The 19,949-nt window shown below is 42.1% G+C and overlaps 1 protein-coding gene across 1 annotated transcript in view; it reads left to right on the top strand.

Moving 5' to 3' along the window:
- The window catches only part of SHISA3 (shisa family member 3), a 34,542-nt gene extending 14,593 nt beyond the window's left edge, over window positions 1-19,949 (top strand). Inside the window, exon 2 of the mRNA XM_082272221.1 lies at window positions 19,300-19,949. Coding sequence (XP_082128347.1) covers window positions 19,300-19,733 — 434 coding nt within the window. The 3' untranslated portion in view covers window positions 19,734-19,949. The remainder of the gene's footprint in view (window positions 1-19,299) is intronic.

Raw genomic sequence — 19,949 nt, 5'->3', positions numbered from 1 at the left:
ACTAATTTCATCTAAATACGCAGCTGAAAACACATACAGTATCTCACAAAAGTGAGTACACCCCTCACATTTTTAAATATTTTATTATATCTTTTCATGTGTTGTCACTTTACTACAATGTAAAGTAGTGAGTGTACAGCTTGTATAACAGTGTAAATTTGCTGTCCCCTCAAAATAACTCAAAACACAGCCATTAATGTCTAAATTGCTGGCAACAGAAGTGAGTACACCCCTAAGTAAAAATGTCCAAATTGGGCCTAATTAGCCATTTTTCCTCCCCGGTGTCATGTGACTCATTAGCATTACAAGGTCTAGGGTGTGAATGGGGAACAGGTGTGTTACATTTGGTGTTATCGCTCTCACTCTCTCATACTGGTCACTGGAAGTTCAACATGGCACCTCATAGCAAAGAACTCTCTGAAGATCTGAAAAAAAAAAAGAATTGTTGCTCTACATAGAGATGGCCTAGGCTATAAGAAGATTGCCAAGACCCTGAAACTGAGCTGCAGCACGGTGGCCAAGACCATACAGCGCTTTAACAGGACAGGTTCCACTCAGAACAGGCCTTGCCATGGTCTACCAAAGAAGTTGAGTGCACATGCTCAGCATCATATGCAGAGGTTGTCTTTGGGAAATAGAGGTATGAGTGCTGCCAGCATTGCTGCAGAGGTTGAAGGGGTGGGGGATCAGCCTTTCAGTTCTCAGACCATACGCCACCCACTGCATCAAATTGGTCTGCATGGCTGTCGTCCCAGAAAGAAGCCTTTTCTAAAGATGGTGCACAATCAAGCCCGCAAACAGTTTGCTGAAGACAAGCAGACTAAGGACATGGATTACTGGAACCATGTCCTGTGGTCTGATGAGACCAAGATAAAATTTGGTTCAGATGGTGTCAAACATGTTGGGCGGCAACCAGGAGAGGTGTACAAAGACAAGTGTGTCTTGCCTACAGTCACGCATGGTGGTGGGAGTGTCATGCTCTGGGGCTGCATGAGTGCTGCCATCACTGGAGAGCACAGTTCATTGAGGGAACCATGAATGCCAACATCTACTGTGACATACTGAAGCAGAGCATGATCCCCTCCCTTCAGAGACTGGGCCACAGGGCAGTATTCCAACATGATAACGACCCCAAACACACCTCCAAGATGACCACTGCCTTGCTAAAGAAGCTGAGGGTAAAGGTGATGGACTGGCCAAGCATGCCTTCAGACTTAAAGCGGAGTTCCGGGCACAGATGTCATTTTTCAATAAGCATACCCCCGGGACAGTCAGGGCTAGCACATTCCACAATGGCTAGCCTCTGATCTGTCCCGGTTCGCACTTACCTTTTAGAAGAAATACTTACTTATAAAATTTCTTCCACAGCGTTTCCATGTCTCTTGTGGGCAGCTGAAGCCGGCGCGGTCCTCTTCTGCGTCTTCTTCCGCGTCTTCTTCTCCCAGAATGCGCCGCACCGGCCCCTCTCGTCACTTCCGGTGCGGCGCCGCATTCCTAAACAGCTTCTGGGCATGCCCAGAAGCTGTTTAGCAGGGGAATGCGGCGTCGCCCGGAAATGACGTGCGGGGCCGCTGCCGTCGCATTGATTCCTGGGAGCTATGACGTTCAGCTCCCAGGAATCATCGCGAGGCAGGAAGTGACGGGGTGAGCCGCGGCTCCGAGGGAGGAAGTACCCTGAGGTGAGTATTTACGATCTACAATTACAAGGTGAGTTTAAAAAAAAAAAAAACCTAACTATCCAATTCCTTTTCAGGTTATCCAGAACTAGTGGACGGGCACAAAAAAAAAAACATTGATTTTGTGCCCGGAACTCCGCTTTAAACCCTATTGAGCATCTGTGGGGCTTCCTCAAACGGAAGGTGGAGGAGCGCAAGGTCTCTAACATCCACCAACTCCGTGATGTTGTCATGGAGGAGTGGAAGAGGACTCCAGTGGCAACCTGTGAAGCTCTGGTGAACTCCATGCCCAAAAGGGTTAATGCAGTGCTGGAAAATAATGGTGGCCACACAAAATATTGACATTTTGAGCCCAATTTAAACATTTCCACTTAGGGGTGTACTCACTTTTGTTGCCAGAGGTTTAGACATTAATGGCTGTGTGTTGAGTTAATTTGAGGGGACAGCAAATTTACAGTGTTATACAAACTGTACACTCACTACTTTACATTGTAGCAAAGTGTAATTTCTTCAGTGTTGTCACATGAAAAGATAGAATAACATTTTTACAAAAATGTGAGGTGTGTACTCACTTTGTAGGTTTGCATGTCCTACCATAATGTCAGGTCTATTTCTAGCTTATGATGCTTTCTATTTTTAATTGAAATGCCACCTAAAGGGATTGTAAAGTCAGAAGGTTTTGTATCTTAAAACGCAAAACGGCTGGAACTCCACTTTCATGTAAAGAATGGATTATTAAAAGTCAACAGCTACACAAAGTGTAGCTGATGACTTTTAATAGACATACACTACCCATATCAATATATAAACAGATATGTCTTTCTGTATAATGGCATTGCTGTCCCCAAATATCCCCTACAATCGTATACGCAGAAAGACTAGGTGGGTAGATAAGCATCTATATACCTATCCTGATGTAGTGACACCCTCCATCATTGGTCGTGAAGAGGCCGTACAGACACCTTCAGTGGTTTATGTAACATGTATCACACCATTATCTGAGAGGTGGTATATAGGGGTCACACTTTAAACTGCAATGTCACATGGATTGCTTTTGTTTCTTTGATGCTATGTAAGCACCTTTAAGACCCCGTTCACACTGGGGCGACGCTACTTGCCGGGGCGACCTCGGAGCGGCCAGCACGGACTTCATATCATTGAAGTCAATGCAGGTCGCTCCAGGTCGCCCCAAAGAAGCTCCGGACCCTTTTTCTATGTCGGAGCAACTTGTGTCGCTCCTATTAGAACGGTTCCACAGCTACTCTATGGCAGGCGACCTACGGCGACCTGTCCGGCGACCAGGTCGCCCCAGTGTGAACGGAGTCTTAGAGATATGTACTAATAAAACTTTTTGATAATTTTATAAACACTGTCTCAGTCTCATATAATGTGCCAGTAAAGTCTACCAGTTGTAAGACTAATTCTTGCATTTCTTTGTAGATTCTATTTTTGGGATGTAGCAAGGGTAGAGGTCACCTTTTGTCTTACAGTAAAACGTTATAATGTAATACAAAAGAGTCCAACGTATGTCAACCTAAACAGTAAACAAGAAGTTATCAATGATGGCATGTTTTAAGGGTAAGGAGTTAAGACAGAAATCCATGGAAGTCTACCAATGGGTATTAGGAACTGTGCCAAAGTGGTCAACTATAAGGAGACTTGTATTGCAAAACATGTTCGGTTATAGTCCAAAAAGAAACCAAGCAACCAATGGCCTTACATCAGACCAACATTGTACATTCGGGGGAGGGGTCAAGCAGGAAAACACCTGCCCATCCAACCCAAAAAACGTTTTTTAACTGGAGTTAAATATAGAATGTACAAATGCTGGAAACTGTAAAATAGAGCCAGCCACTATATATACAGTGCCTTGCGAAAGTATTCGGCCCCCTTGAACTTTTCGACCTTTTGCCACATTTCAGGCTTCAAACATAAAGATATAAAACTGTAATTTTTTTGTGAAGAATCAACAACAAGTGGGACACAATCATGAAGTGGAAGGAAATTATTGGATATTTCAAACTTTTTTAACAAATAAAAAACTGAAAAATTGGGCGTGCCAAATTATTCAGCCCCTTTACTTTCAGTGCAGCAAACTCTCTCCAGAAGTTCAGTGAGGATCTCTGAATGATCCAATGTTGACCTAAATGACTAATGATGATAAATAAAATCCACCTGTGTGTAATCAAGTCTCTGTATAAATGCACCTGCACTGTGATAGTCTCAGAGGTCCGTTTAAAGCGCAGAGAGCATCAAGAAGAACAAGGAACACACCAGGCAGGTCCGAGATACTGTTGTGGAGAAGTTTAAAGCCGGATTTGGATACAAAAAGATTTCCCAAGCTTTAAACATCCCAAGGAGCACTGTGCAAGCGATAATATTGAAATGGAAGGAGTATCAGACCACTGCAAATCTACAAAGACCTGGCCGTCCCTCTAAACTTTCAGCTCATACAAGGAGAAGACTGATCAGAGATGCAGCCAAGAGGCCCATGATCACTCTGGATGAACTGCAGAGATCTACAGCTGAGGTGGGAGACACACATCTGGCCTTTATCGAAGAGTGGCAAGATGAAAGCTATTTCTTAAAGATATCCATAAAAAGTGTTGTTTAAAGTTTGCCACAAGCCACCTGGGAGACACACCAAACATGTGGAAGAAGGTGCTCTGGCCAGATGAAAACAAAATCAAACTTTTAGGCAATAATGCAAAACGTTATGTTTGGCGTAAAAGCAACACAGCTCATCACCCTGAACACACCATCCCCACTGTCAAACATGGTGGTGGCAGCATCATGTTTGGGCCTGCTTTTCTGCAGCAGGGACAGGGAAGATGGTTAAAATTGATGGGAAGATGGATGGAGCCAAATACAGGACCATTCTGGAAGAAAACCTGATGGAGTCTGCAGAAGACCTGAGACTGGGACGGAGATTTGTCTTCCAACAAGACAATGATCCAAAACATAAAGCAAAATCTACAATGGAATGGTTCACAAATAAACATATCCAGGTGTTAGAATGGCCAAGTTAAACTCCAGACCTGAATCCAATCGAGAATCTGTGGAAAGAACTGAAAACTGCTGTTCACAAACGCTCTCCATCCAACCTCACTGAGCTCGAGCTGTTTTGCAAGGAGGAATGGGCAAAAATGTTAGTCTCTCGATGTGCAAAACTGATAGAGACATACCCCAAGCGACTTACAGCTGTAATCGCAGCAAAAGGTGGCGCTACAAAGTATTAACTTAAGGGGGCTGAATAATTTTGCACACCCAATTTTTCAGTTTTTTATTTGTTAAAAAAGTTTGAAATATCCAATAAATTTCATTCCATTTCATGATTGTGTCCCACTTGTTGATTCTTCACAAAAAATTACAGTTTTATATCTTTATGTTTAAAGCCTGAAATGTGGCAAAAGGTCGAAAAGTTCAAGGGGGCCGAATACTTTTGCAAGGCACTGTATATATATATATATTTTTTTTTTATTGGATATGTACTGTATGTTGTGTTGTGTTTGTGCTTTAGTACTTGCATATTGGCATACAAAGCAGTATTGTGCTGTAAAAAAAAAAAAAATCTGACCAATCAAATAGGAGTTCCCAAAAGCTTAAGTAGATAGACGTAATTTCTGATTTTTTGCCACAAATTATTGCATTGTGTTATTGAATAAGCACAAAGCTAAGCTGCAGTCATCTAAAAAAAATAATTAAAAAAAAACATTAAAAGACACAAAGAAAATGAATGATACTTTCTTTATCCCTTGGGGCTCCTCAAGATTTTACTTGGTTCTGACTCTTCGAAAGCTTTAGGTACCCAATTTTTCCCCACTGTAACCCAAAGTTTTGTTCAGAGCTCCACTTTAATGTAAATCGGCAGAGCAAGTTTATAATTGCATATTTTAACATTCTTTCCCAATGAATACATGGGGCAGAACTTAGTTTTTCCTCATTTTGCAATGAGTAATGCAAATTTCCAAAATGTGCAAATAGTTTGTTGGCAGCTTTAAGAAATATATCAACAGAAGTCTTTTCATTGAGTGGAGTGTGTGGAGTTGGCAGCAGCATGACACCAGGAAAAGACATGGACTCTCTAGCTTGTGTCATTGGTTGTCTATTATTTTTAATGTCACTATTGTTCAGTGTTTTGGAATGTCTTGGGAAGAGTGGTTAGGGTGTAAAGGTTTATGGTCAGAGAGAGAAGGTAAAGTACTTGGTCAAAATATTAACGGTCCATCTCTTGCTATGGTTTGAGTTTCTGTCATCCGACATGAAAGGGTAATTCTATTTTTGTGGGGAAAAAAAAAAAATAAAAAAAATGTATATAGCATATACAGGTGCATCTCAAAATATTGGAAAATCGCCAAAAAGTTAATTTATTTCAGCAATTAAATTCAAAAAGTGAAACTCATAATATATGGGATACACACAGAGATATATTTCAAGCATTTCTTTCTTTTAATTGAAGATTATGGTAACCCAAAATTCAATATCTCATAAAATTAGAATATTACATAAGACCAATAAAAAAAAAAAAGAAAAAAAAAGGTTTTTAATACAGAAATGTTGGCTTACTGAAAAGAATGCCCATGTACAGTATACTATGCACTCAATTAGGGCTGCAACTAACGATTAACGATTTTTTATTTTATTTTTTTCGATTAGCTAATTAATCCTGTAATTAATACAGACCCCTCAGTAAGCCCCCATCTCAGTACATACCCCTCAGTAAGCCCCCTCTCAGTACAGACCCCTCAGTAAGCCCCCTCCCAGTACAGACCCCTCAGTAAACCCCCCTTCCATTTCAGACCCCTCAGTAAGCCCCCTCCCAGTACAGACCCCTCAGTAAGCTCCCTTCCAGCACAGACCCCTCAGTAAGCCCCCTCCCAGTACAGACCCCACAGTAAGCCCTCCCACCTAGTACAGACCACTTAGTAAGCCCCCCCTCCCAGTACAGACCCCTCAGTAAGCCCACTTCCAGCACAGACCCCTCAGTAAGCCCCCTCCCAGTACAGACCCCACAGTAAGCCCTCCCACCTAGTACAGACCACTTAGTAAGCCCCCCTCCCAGTGCAGACCCCTCAGTAAGCCCTCCCACCTAGTACAGACCACTTAGTAAGCCCCCTCCCAGTACAGACCCCACAGTAAGCCCTCCTACCTAGTACAGACCACTTAGTAAGCCCCCTCAGTAAGCCCTCCCACCTAGTACAGACCACTTAGTAAGCCCCCCTCCCAGTGCAAACCCCTCAGTAAGCCTTCCCACCTAGTACAGACCACTTAGTAAGCCCCCCTCCCAGTGCAGACCCCTCAGTAAGCCCCCCCACCTAGTACAGACCACTTAGTAAGCCCCCTCCCAGTGCAGACCCCTCAGTAAGCCTTCCCACCTAGTACAGACCACTTAGTAAGCCCCCCTCCCAGTGCAGACCCCTCAGTAAGCCCTCCCACCTAGTACAGACCACTTAGTAAGCCCCTCTCCAAGTGCAGACTCCTCAGGCTCACCTGCGATCACATGCTGCTGCTGGAGTGGTGCGTGACATCTCGTCTGTGTGGGACAGTGGGAGGGATCAGCCTGCAGCGGCCCCAATCAATGCAGCGGCCCGGCCGGCAATGCTTAAAGCGGCGATGCAGGCCGGCCGTATCTTGGTATTCCGGTAGGCGAGTCCGGCCAGGGGGCGTATGACGTCACGTGTTGACGCGTCAACGCTTTTCACGCATGTCGACGAAATTTCGTAGTCGGCGTAATCGATTACGTCGACGCGTCGTTGCAGCCCTACACTCAATACATGGTCGGGGTTTCTTTTGCATGAATTACTGCATCAAAGCGGTGTGGCATGGAGGCGATCGGTCTGGGGCACTCCTGAGGTGGTATAGAAGCTCAGGTTTCTTTGATAGCGGCCTTCAGCTCGTCTGCATTGTCGGGTCTGGTGTCCCATCTTCCTCTTGACAATACCCCACAGATTCTCTTCTATGGGGTTTAGGGCAGGCGAGTTTGCTGGCTGATCAAGCGGAGTGATACCATGATCATTAAACCAGGTATTGGTACTTTTGGCAGTGTGGGCAGGTGGCAAGTTCTGCTGGAAAGTAAAATCAGCATCTCCATAAAGCTGGTCAGCAGAGGGAAGCATGAAGTGCTCTAGAATTTCCTGGTAGAGGGCTGTGCAGACTTTGGAATCGATAAAACACAGTGGACAAACCCCAGCAGATGACATGGCTCCCTATATCTTTACGGACTGTAGAAACTTCTCACTGGACCTCATGTAACTTAGATTCTGTGCCTCTCCATTCTTCCACCAGACTCTGGGACCTTGATTTCCAAATGAAATGCAAAATTTACTTTCATCTGAAAAGATGACTTTGGACCACTGAGCAACAGTCAAGTCCTTTTTCTCCTTAGCCCAGGTAAGACTCTTCCGACATTGTCTCTGGTTCAGGAGTGGCTTGACACAAGGAATGCGACAGTTGTAGCCCAGGTCCTGGATACGTCTGTGTGTGTGGTCTTAAAGCACTGACACCAGCCGTAGTCCACTCCTTGTGAATCTCCCCCAAATTCTTGAATGGCGTTGGCTTCACAATCCTCCCAAGGCTGCGGTTATTCCTGTTGCTTGTGTACCTTTTTCTACCACACTTTTTCCTTCCACTCAACCTTTCATTAATATGCTCGGAATCAGCACTCTGACTGTGAACAGCCAGCTTCTTTAGCAATGACCTTTTGTGACTTACCCTCTTTGTGGAGGGTGTCAGTGACTGTGGGTCTACAATATTGAACTGTTTCACAATATTCAAATTTTCTGAGATATTGAATTTTGGGTTTTCATTGACTGTAACCCATAATTATCAAAATAAATAGAAAGAAATGCTTGAAATATTTCACTCTGTGTGTAATGAATCCTCATATAATATACGAGTTTCACTTTTTGAATTGAATTACTGAAATAAATTAACTTTTTGATGATATTCTAATTTTTTGAGATGCACCTGTAAAACTTGCCCCAGGAGGATGTCATCTGTGATGAAAACGTGTCGGGTCTGCGACGTGCTGACGTCACCGCGCTTTTGGGAGATCCTGGAAGGATGGGCGTTGTTTGTGTAGCTGGCCGGCTTGTTCTATGCCTTTGAATACTACGATCTTGTAAGTGCAATCATTTTTATTCACAATAAAATATCATACATTTTTACGCTATGGAGCCTTTCTTGTTATATCTTTTGGGGATCATTATCCTTTGACAAGTTGCCCAGTACCTGGAGAACTACAGAGGTGAAGTTCCATCTTCCCCATAGGATACAATGGCTTATGTTTGGTTATATCCCTAGTGCTGTTGACCCTTGTGGTCTATATTTCTGGTAAGCAGGATATATGAGCGGTGGAGGATACGGCTTTTGGTGGTAGAAACTTCACTTTTCTACATTTTCAGTCCATTGGTCACTTATATGGTAGGAAAATCACCTAGTCACCATTTGTTGGACTATCACTGATGTTCACTTTCAATTAGGAACTTTGGTTTCCTGGCTCTGTTGTGTTTAATTCATTTACTTTTTCATTTTTTTTCTTGTCACTAATGCATTGATAATATATATGTCAATTATTTTACCATCTCACTGTTAGCGCAACTTAGTTTTTCATTTATGTTCTTTTAGTGTATATCTCACTTTTAAGTTGCAGCTTCGTATTGCTTATTTAAGCGCAGTTTATTTTGTGGGATTAACCTGTACAACTGCAACACAAGTCATATTGTAATTGAATGTTAATAAAAATGACCTTTCCTTTTCAATCTGCAACTCTGTAATTTTCTGTAAAATGCAATGCAATATGGCAACCTGGAGGTGTTCTATACATAGAATGAGTACTGACCACACCCTCAGAAACATAATTTCCTGCTTGTGTGATTGGGTCACTGATTTTCCCAGAAGTCTGCCTAAGATTTCAGATTTCAGGCATCCCCTGCAACAAAAATGTCATTTTTTTCGGTGAGATACTCCCAATAAGAAATCACGTCTAAAGGGATGCAGACCCTGCAACTTTCCTTATTAGTGTCCTGCAGGTGCAACAACTGATTGATAATCATGTAACCACTCTCAATAGATTCACTTACCACATGGACACAAACACACTGACTTCTTCAGAATAACAGAAGATTTTAGCAACAAAGTTTGCTAAAATCCTTGTAATGTACATAGATACCCCAGATGAAAAAAAAAAAAAACATTTCCAACAAAAGTGGAGTTACTCTTTAAACTATACACTAGTTGGCTGCATAATGGTACTTAAAGCATTATTAAACTCAAATACAAAAAAAATGATTATATTATATTTTTATTATATTTACCAGTCCTTAAATGTTATGGCTGCATTAGTTTTTGTTGACCCAGTCGGTACCACACTTCGTGTAGGGTGACTCCACTCCAATATAGAGGAGGAATGGAGACACCTTTAGACACAAAACATTGTCAATCTGGGGAGAGATTAGTGTTAGATGCATTAGTAGATTTAAATGGGCCAACAAATTAAAGCTAAACTGAACTCTGACATTTCTAATACTTAATTTAAGATTAATGGAATAATATAATTTTAATGTCTTAAAATATTTTATTATCTACTATACTTTTATGGCCTTTCCACACACGTTACAAGATGTAGCACAAAAAAAAATAAAAAATAAAAATTATTTTTTAAAACTGCTATACATATTGGGAAATTATTCTAAAGAAGTAGAGTCATTGTCGGAGAAGTATTGTTTTTAGGAGTATGACCTTCTAGTTTTGAAATTGGAGAACAGGACTAAATGTTTGTATTCTCTTTAGGTTTTTTGTATTGAAAATTATCTAAAGCTAAAATTTTTTTTTTTTTTACCTCATACAGGAAGTAAGGGGACATCACTCCATAGTGAGATAATCTCCGCTATGTATTGGTTACTGAAACAGGTATCTCCATTGGAAGAGTTCCTCTATAGTCCTGCTTCACTGACAATTGTAAAATATTCAGTATCCTCCCTTCAGTGTCTAACCCTTAACCACTTGCCGTCTGCTCACTCGAGCACTACTGCGGCAAAGTGGTTGGCTATCGTCTGGCGACGTAGACCTACGTCGCCAGACACTCCCCTTTCTCAGCGGCGCGCTGCCAGAGGCTCACTCCCGCTGTGTTCAGTCACAGCGGGAGTCGGGCCAGGGGAGGCCGCTGCTCTTCCCCGATCATCGGGGAATCGAGTGTGGAGATCCGCCTGCTTGTGTAAACACAAGCGGGCGGATCTCCTAAGTGACAGGCAGGGTCAGATTGCAGGGTTCAGCATAGCTGAACATACAACATACATACATTATCAACATACATTAACCCCTCCCTCTCCAATAAAATTAACCCCTTCCCTGCCAGTGTCATTTTTACAGTAACAGTGCATATATATAGCACTGATTACTGTAGTAATGTCACTGGTACCCCCAAAAGTGTCAAAAATGTCAGTCAGGGGTCCGATCTGTCCGCCACAATGTCGCAGTCCCGCAAAAAAAATCGCAGATCGCCGCCATTACTCGTTAAAAAAAAACACCAAAAATGACAGAAATCTTTCCCTTAGTTAGTAAACGCAATAACTTTTGCGCAAACCAATCAAAATACGCTTATTGTGATTTTTTTTACCAAACATAGGTAGCAGAAAACAAATTGGCCAAAAATTTAAAAAAATTTTGATTTTAACATTTTTTTGGGGGGGAATTTCATATAAAAAAATGTGAAAAATATTATTTTTTCAAAATTTACGCTCTTTTTTTGTTTATAGTGCAAAAAGTAAAAATCGCACAGGTGATCAAATACCACTAAAAGAAAGCTCTGTTTGTGGGAAAAAAAGGACGTAAATTTCGTTTGGGTACGGCGTCGCACAACCGCGCAATTGTCAGTTAAAGTCGCACAGTGCCGAATCGCAAAAAGTGGCTCAGACGTAAGACAGCAAAATCCTCTAGTGGTAAAAATACATAAAAATAAAAAAAAAAAGCTTTACATTTTAAATCACACGTTAACCACTTCAGTTCTAAAAGATTTACCACCCTTCCTGACCAGGTAATTTTTTGCAATACGGCACTGTGTTTCCTTAACTGAAAATTGTGCAGTCGTGCAACGCTGTACCCAAATAAAATGTATATCCCTTTTTTCCTACAAATAGAGCTTTCTTTTGGTGGTATTTGATCACCTCTGCAGTTTTGTATTTTTTGCACTATAAAAAACAAAGACTGACAATTTTGAAAAAAACAACCACTTTTTTTACTTTCTGTTATTTATCACATCCAAAAAAAAAAATGTAAAAAATCAAATTTCTTCATCAATTTAGGCCAATATGTAATCTGCTACATATGTTTGGTAAACAAAATCCCAATAAGTGTATATTTATTGGTTTGCACAAAAGTTATAGCATCTACAAACTATGGGATAGATTTATTGACATTTTTTTTTACTAGTAATGGCTGTGATCAGCGACTTATAGCTTGACTGCTATATTGCGGCGAACATTTGGGCAATGACACTGTTTGAAAACCAATGACGCTAATACAGTGATAAGTGCTAAAAATATGCACTGTCACTGTACTAATGACACTGGCTGGGAGGGGTTTAACATCGGGGGCGATCAAAGGGTTTAATGTGTGCCTAACCAGTGTTTTATTAGAGTGTGGGAGGTACTTTTACTAAAGAAAGGCATAGACCCATGTTCTTGCTTTGCAGACACACAGGATCCATGCCTTCCCTCCTGTGAGAACAGCAAATTGCCTTGTTTGCATAAGCAGACTGCCGCTCTGCCCTTGTACCAAACAATCAGGGGGTGCTGGCGGACATCGAGTCCCTCTGATTGCCTCCTGTTGGGATTCGCGCCCCCTACCCAGAAGTGCAGGACCACGTATAACTATGTGACATTGCTCAGGACTGTGACCCGGATTTTTGCATGAAGAGTGGTATTACACTTCATTATCCACCATCCAAGACTTATATTTGTCGATTCTCAGGAGAGTTCAGGTCTTCTTGAAGGGGGTCCAACACCATATTAGGGAACTATTTTATTCTTTTATCATATTTGTTTCCTTAATTTTGTCCAACCGCTGTACCTGGTAATAATGCCAAAAATCCAGTATCTTTGTAACATCCTGTGCACGGAACTGAAATCTCAAGACAGTGATATCAGCCTTCCCAGTTATATTCTGTAAACTACAATCTACCCTTCTCAAACTCTGGAAGTAAGAAGTGAGGGAGTGGGGTTATCTGCAATCCAAATCAGGAGAGCACTACCTAAGGTGACAACGTTGCTCCTCCATAAATAGAATAAAGCTGGATACACACTATACAATTTTCTGCAGATTTTTTCCTTTAGATTTACCAAAACCATATAATATGAGGTCAAACCTAAAAAATTTCAATTGGTATGCAATCAGGCAGGCCATTGCACTACATAGTTGAAGGTAAATCTAAAGGAAATCAGTCAACAAAAGTTGTATAGTGTGTATCCAGCTTAAAGCCCTGTACACACGCGTCGAAAATTGGCAGGGAATTTTCGTCCGACGACTGATCGGCCGTTTTTTGGCTTGTTAGAATGATGCTTCCGACAACCAACTCTGACTTTTCGGCCGAAAAAAAATCTGGTGTGCAGACTAACATTTTTGTTGGCCGTCAACACAACGGCCGATTTTTTGTCAGTCAGTACAGATTTCGACAGGGAAAATCTAATGAGCAAGTCTGGGCATGCTCAGAGAAGAAAGAACACAAAGAAAGCAAACCAACACATGACATCATTTCTGAAGTAGAATTTTGTTGGGCGAGAAAATTTGTGTGCAGTCTAGGCGCATTCCAACCAACAAAACACCACTCTGGACAAAAGACGGACGATCGGTCGGCCGATAATCGTTGCGTATGTACGGGGCTTTAGTTGAATGAGGATAGGCACCCTTTAACACAAAAAGGTTGATTTACTACAACTGGAGTGTGCAAAATATGGTGCAGCTTTGCATGGTAGCCAAGGTTTGTTGTCAAGGCTTGATTGAACAAGCTGAAGTTAGAAGCTGATTGGCGACCATGTACAGCTGATTAGGTAAATCCACAAGTGCTCTTTTTTACCACCACTATTCCTTTATTGGCTTTTGGAATTTACATATGCAGCAATTTAGAAATTGGATGAAAGGTTTAGCACTGGAAAACACTGAAAGATAAAAAGTGCATTTTATATACAACTATACAGATCAGACCAAAATGAGGGACAAATGAGGAGGAAAGAGGGACAGAGGGACTTTCTTCCAAATCAGGGACAGTCCCTTAAAATCAGGGACAGTTGGGAGCTATGATTATAGAGTAGGGGAAAGTTATAAATAGACAGGCCGAGGTCTAGGGATGAGCATAAAAGAGAGAAACAAGAAAAAAATATTTTTACAACCAGGTGCCAGTTATAATTGGCAGATATTTAAATGTTTGGTTGTGTCCACCTTTCTATTACATCTGGATCAGTATTCTACCAGGATAGCCCAGATTCCCACACTTGTGAATTAGGAGGGGGCTGATTTTCAGATTACTCATGGCAAATTACATACTCCCAGAGGTTTTGGTTTTATATTTGGTTATAAGTAAGAAAAATATGCTTCTTTGCAGTCCTGTTGAGTAGATGTCAGATGCATAAATGTGAGATGTACCCCACATATGCTGTGTAAGCAGTAGCGAGGAGCAGGCCCCTGCCATGTAATAAAAGTTCTGCTAGGTTATGTGTGCTCTCAGTGGTCTACATTTTGCCGGCTGCCTGACTCACATGTCCCATGTACTCACTGCTAGCTGCTAAGCTACCTGAGCCTGTGAGCAGGAAGCGAGCACTTTCACACCATAAATAATGAGGCAGCACCGTGTTCCAACATCAACACACTCCAAGACAGGCGGGGGGGAACACATGTATAAAACATGCTGCAAAGTCCCAATGACCCGCAAGAATCAAATGCTCTGTTCTGTGACTCCTCTGCAGTATTCCCATGTATTAACCCTAGGAGTCCTGAGGACCATCAAAGATAAAATTCTTTGTAAGGCTCACCTTTAACATTCATAAATACAAATATTTAACACATTTAATGTATCAGCATTAAAGGTGTGATGAAAGAGCAGTCATAAAGCTGCCATGGGGTCCCATGCACAGGCTGGAATTCGTAAGTGGTAAGGATCTCCTGCAGTGAAGTGTTAGTGTAGGGGAAGAGCTACATAGGCAATACTGGAAATTCTGCAAGCTCAGTAAGGGTAGAGCTTGGCGCTTGATTTCATGACCTGAAATAAAGAACCTCTCGGCAGGACCACCATTTGTAGTGCTTGGCGCGTTGGCTCTTAAATTTAATGATCGGATCGTAAAGAGATCTCCAGTTGCCTGGCACTGTTCGTGTTAAATTCATGTGCAATGATCCCTGAAATTAGATATGAAATGTAGGTCTCTTGCCATAGTACCAGTGAAATAATGCCCACACATACAATTAAAAAGAATGGAAATCGGAAATCTGTTGGGTTAGGTTTTTATAGTTTCTCAACCAATTGCATTTTAATTACTAACCAATTGCATTTTAACTACTAATTGGGCTTTGCTTTATTATTTTGCACTTATTCCTGTAAACGGTCTGTAATTAGATCTCCCATCTCATTTGTCTCCAGCAATTTGATAACTTGCCAATTGTCTATGTAATACATTCCTTCTGTGTACGCTATATTGCAGAGAGCTTTTCTTATCTATACCATCGGCCCGCTTTCACACAGGCTTTCCGATCAGATCTGTGTAAAGTGCAAAGAGAGGTTGTAAACGGCGCTACCTTTGTGCAATTAAAAGAGATAAAGTGCATACATTCACTGTTAAAAAATTATAAAAAGGGAGTGTCCCATAAGAATTGAAAAAATATATGTGCTATATATCAAGTGGGTTCAGGTCATAAAAGATCAAGATATCCTAGTCTGTGATAAAATAAAACCCAAAAAGTGCTGAAGTGCAGTAAATAAATTTAATACCATAGACAGTGTTTTTATTGTGATGTACAAATAAAAAATCAATCCAGTGTAGAAATAAAATCAGATGTTAGTGATATTTCGGGCACTGTTTATTGCTGAAAGTGCACCATGCCCGCAGAAAACCAAATCAGTGAAGTGAAAGTGATAAAGGTTACCGGGGAAAAAATCCCTAAAAATAAAAAGAAAATAATGAAATGAAAATGCCAGCTGCAATCACCCGTGTGACCACTAGGTTTCGCACTGTAAATACAACCTGCCCTGCACGGAAGCTTTAGGCAAGGATGGATCTCCAGGGGTCCCCCTCCACAGTCAAAGCACCAGTTGGCGTGTTTCCATATGGAGAGAAAGAAGAGGGGAGCCTCATGAAGTATCAGATCGTATAAATAAAGAAGAAACGTAGCATCCACTCACTGTGTGAAACCGTGATAGCTGCCTCGGATCAGTGGTACTCGCCAGGAAGCTTCCGCGTTCCACGGCGGTGGAATCTCAAACCGGAAGTGACGCTGTGACGCAATGGACCCGCCCAAATGGACCCGCTCCATAGCGCTGGTCATCTTCTGCCTTTACATTTCCGATCAGACCGTATCGAATGCTCCATTCACCCTTATGGGGCAGCAGATGTCCGCTGACACCCGCTGCTATCCGATCCTGTCCGTGAAATCCAGACAGATGGTAACCCTATTTTCCATCTGTCTGGTGGATCAGATTGGATAGGATTGGATGAAAACGGACAGGTGGTCAGTTTTCTTCTGATCTCCCCATAGAAGAGAGCGGAGATCTGATAGCTCCAGAGCCTGCTCAGTGGGGATAAACAGATCGACCCCCCCCCCCCTCCGCTGAGTAAAACTAAATCCGCCGGGTGGAACGCCCTTGTGAAATGTACTGAATATACAGGATACAATATAGGTGCATGTCCTAATCAGGAATTATGATGTTACTTTATGCCCATAACAATACTAATAAAATTATAAGATAAAAAAAAATAAAAATAAAAAATAACATTTACGTAACTGAAAACAGATGAGAGGTTACAGAAAACAGGAATCTCAGGTCTCACCCATTCCCCAGCAGTAGCAGAGTTCCAGATATGTTGCCTTGCAAGCTGCTAAGTTGTGATGATCATGATGTAATTTCAAGTCCCCTAACTCTTTAGTATAATGGAGCTGGTTAACCACTTCTGAACCGGAAGGTTTTACCCCCTTAATGACCAGGCCATTTTTTGAGATACAGCACTGCGTTACTTTAACTGACAATTGTGCGGTCGTGCGACGGTGTACCCTAATAAAACTTCTGTCCTTTTTTTCCCCCACAAATAGAGCTTTATTTTGGTGGTATTTGGTCACCTCTGTAATTTTTATTTTTTGCGCTTTAAGCAAAAAAATATTTTTTACTTTCTGCTATATAACATTTCCAATAAAAAATCTAAAAATCACATTGTTTCATTATTTTAGGCCAATTTGTATTCTGCTACATATTTTTGGTAAAAAAGAAAAATACCAATAAGTGTATATTGATTGGTTTGCACAAAAGTTATCACGTCTACAAACTAGGGGAAAGATTTATGCCATTTTTTTTTTGTTTTTACTAGTAACGGCGGCGATCAGCGATTTTTAGTGGGACTAAAATTGCAGATATTGCAGCGGACAGATCGGACACCCAACTGACATTTTTGACAAATTTGGGGGGACCAGTGACATTACTACAGTAATCAAAGCTAAAAATATACACTGTTACTGTACTAATCACACTAGCAGGGAAAGGATCAACACCAGGGGCGATCATTGGGTTAAATGTGTGCCTAGGGGGTGCTTTCTAACTCTGTGAGGGATGGGCTTGCTGGATGAACACAGAGACCTGTGTTCCTAAATAGGAGGGACACAGGATCCCTGTGTTTATTACAGACAGAACAGCGGTCTGCTGTGTTTACATCAGCAGACCGCCGTTCTGTCTCCACGTTTGTGATCGCAGGTGCCTGGCGGACATCATGGCCACCGGACTTGCTGATTGGCGCCCCCACTAACTCTCCCGTGAAACAACTTACAGGTACGTCATTTTGCAGGACAGAGCCAACCTGCCGCAGTATAAGTACAACGGCTGGTCGGCAAGCGGTTAACTCTTAGTGAATCGACCCCAAAGACTGTCGACTTGGACAGTTTCTTCTCAGTCATCCAAATGTTGGCGACAGCCCAGAAACTTAATTTAATTTGCTCTGCAGTAGGCAAGACTTGCTCTGTTAGTGAATTCTATTTCTAGTTTTAGTGCAATCCAAGATAATATGAACATCAATAAAGTAAGAGAAAAACGCACTCACTTTGTGTACACTATATGTAAATCTGCATTCACACCCATGCATTGCGGCAACCTGCTGTAGAAAGATAGTGCAGCAATGCACATTGCCACACAATACGATATGCAATATGTTACAATGTCATTGATTGTAATTGAAAGGCATGACAATGCAAAGTACAGCGGTAGCCTGCCGCACACAACATGAACATGTCAAGTGTTGTGGTGCACTGTTGCTGCAAGGAGGGAGAGGGGTTCATTGAATGCCACTTTAGCAGCCCTTTCAAAATGAATATTACATAAAATTCTGAATGCCAATAAGTGTGCGGTAACTCACCAGAATTTTCAAGTATGAAGAGTCCAAGGAAAACTGTACTGACAGAAATATGTGAGCCGTCATTGATGGACACCTGATCTGTATGCTTCCAGTCAGTCAGAAACTACTGGACAAGGCTGACAGGTCCCTTTCATAGGGGCAGAATATGTTTTTATCAGGTTTGCTCAGCGGGGAATCTGTCCATTGATCCCCCACTGAGCAGAGTGGAGCAGGTGGATGACCGGTCCTTGTCTCCTCTGAGGGCAGTTGGATGTAAACAGACTGCTGTCCATTAAGGCTTGATTCACATCTATGCAGTTTGCGATTGGTGCGTTCTACAGTGAATTTTGCTGACTGTCATTTCCATCTCCTGCTATCAGTATGTCACTTCTGACAAGCTTTCCTGACACCAAGAGAAAAATGGTGACATGGGAGGTAGATCAAGCTGATTGACAGCCTCAGCCCTGTTCCTGTGTGCGGTGTAAAGGGGGGGGGTGTGTCCCTTCCCTCCAATCAGCTCTCCTCACTGAGAACCCTATTTTCCATCCGTCTGGCGGATCGGATGAGAATGGACAGGCGGTCTGTTCTCATCCGATTCCCCCATAGAGGAGAGTGGGGATTTGACACCTCCGTCTCCGCACACAGAGCGGAGACGAAGCGGTCATCCGCCTGCTCAGCGGGGGATCGGGCGGATTGATCCCCCACTGAGCAGAAAACAGAATGGACAGGATCAGACATGTGTGAAAGGGGCCTTAGAGAAAGCGCTGTGCATGAGGTCATTAGCCTAGGGTTTTTAACGAAAAAGGAAATGGGCTGTAAAAGGCATTTACTGGCAGAAAAAAAAAAAGTTTTACTATCCAAACAAGGGCAGAGGATTTAATAGATGGAAAGATGAAAAAATGACGGAAGAGCCACTTTAAGGGATATTTTGAAGCAGTCGTTAATTTTTGGGGCTGGCATTTTGGGATAACCATTTTTAAGTTGATCTAGGAGACCTGTAATGATTTTACATGGGAATCCTACTAACCTTTTTACATTTTGCTTTGCAGAACCAGTTTACGTTCCATTCCTCATCGTTGGGTCCATATTTATTGCCTTCATCATTGTGGGCTCTTTGGTGGCCGTCTACTGCTGCACATGCCTGAGACCAAAACAGACCTCTCAGCAGCCAATGAGATTCACCTTGCGGACTTACCCCCCAGAATCTCTTCCTATGATTCTCACTGGTACTGGCTTACGGACTCCATCACGACAGTCCAGCACCGCCACTAGCTCCACATCTACTGGAGGATCAGTACGTAGACTCTCCTCTTCCAGGACAGACCCTGGCTGCCTTGTAACTTCACCACCTCCTCCATACTCGTCTGCACACTCCATCCATCTGAATCCATCATCTACTTTTCTGGTCTCCACACAATACTTCTCCTACCCACTCCAGGCAGATGGAAACTCAAACAAAACCTGCCCTGATTTCCGGCAGTAAAAGGGACTGGTGGGCTGTGGAGCGTTTCTGCACAAAGGAAATGACTGTTTTGGACTAAACTACATTGTGTGACAATGCTTTTTGATGAAGGAGACTAGACTGACTTCATCCCACAAATAAAGAATGACAATGTGTGATATATTATACCTTTCATAATTTTAAGCATGTGGTGACCAGAAATTATCGGACTGCTACTAATAAGTTCACCAAATGATA

Source organism: Pelophylax lessonae (assembly GCF_965119305.1).
Source record: "Pelophylax lessonae genome assembly, chromosome: 1".
Classification (NCBI taxonomy): domain Eukaryota; kingdom Metazoa; phylum Chordata; class Amphibia; order Anura; family Ranidae; genus Pelophylax; species Pelophylax lessonae.
This window is presented reverse-complemented; position numbering and strand designations above follow the sequence as displayed.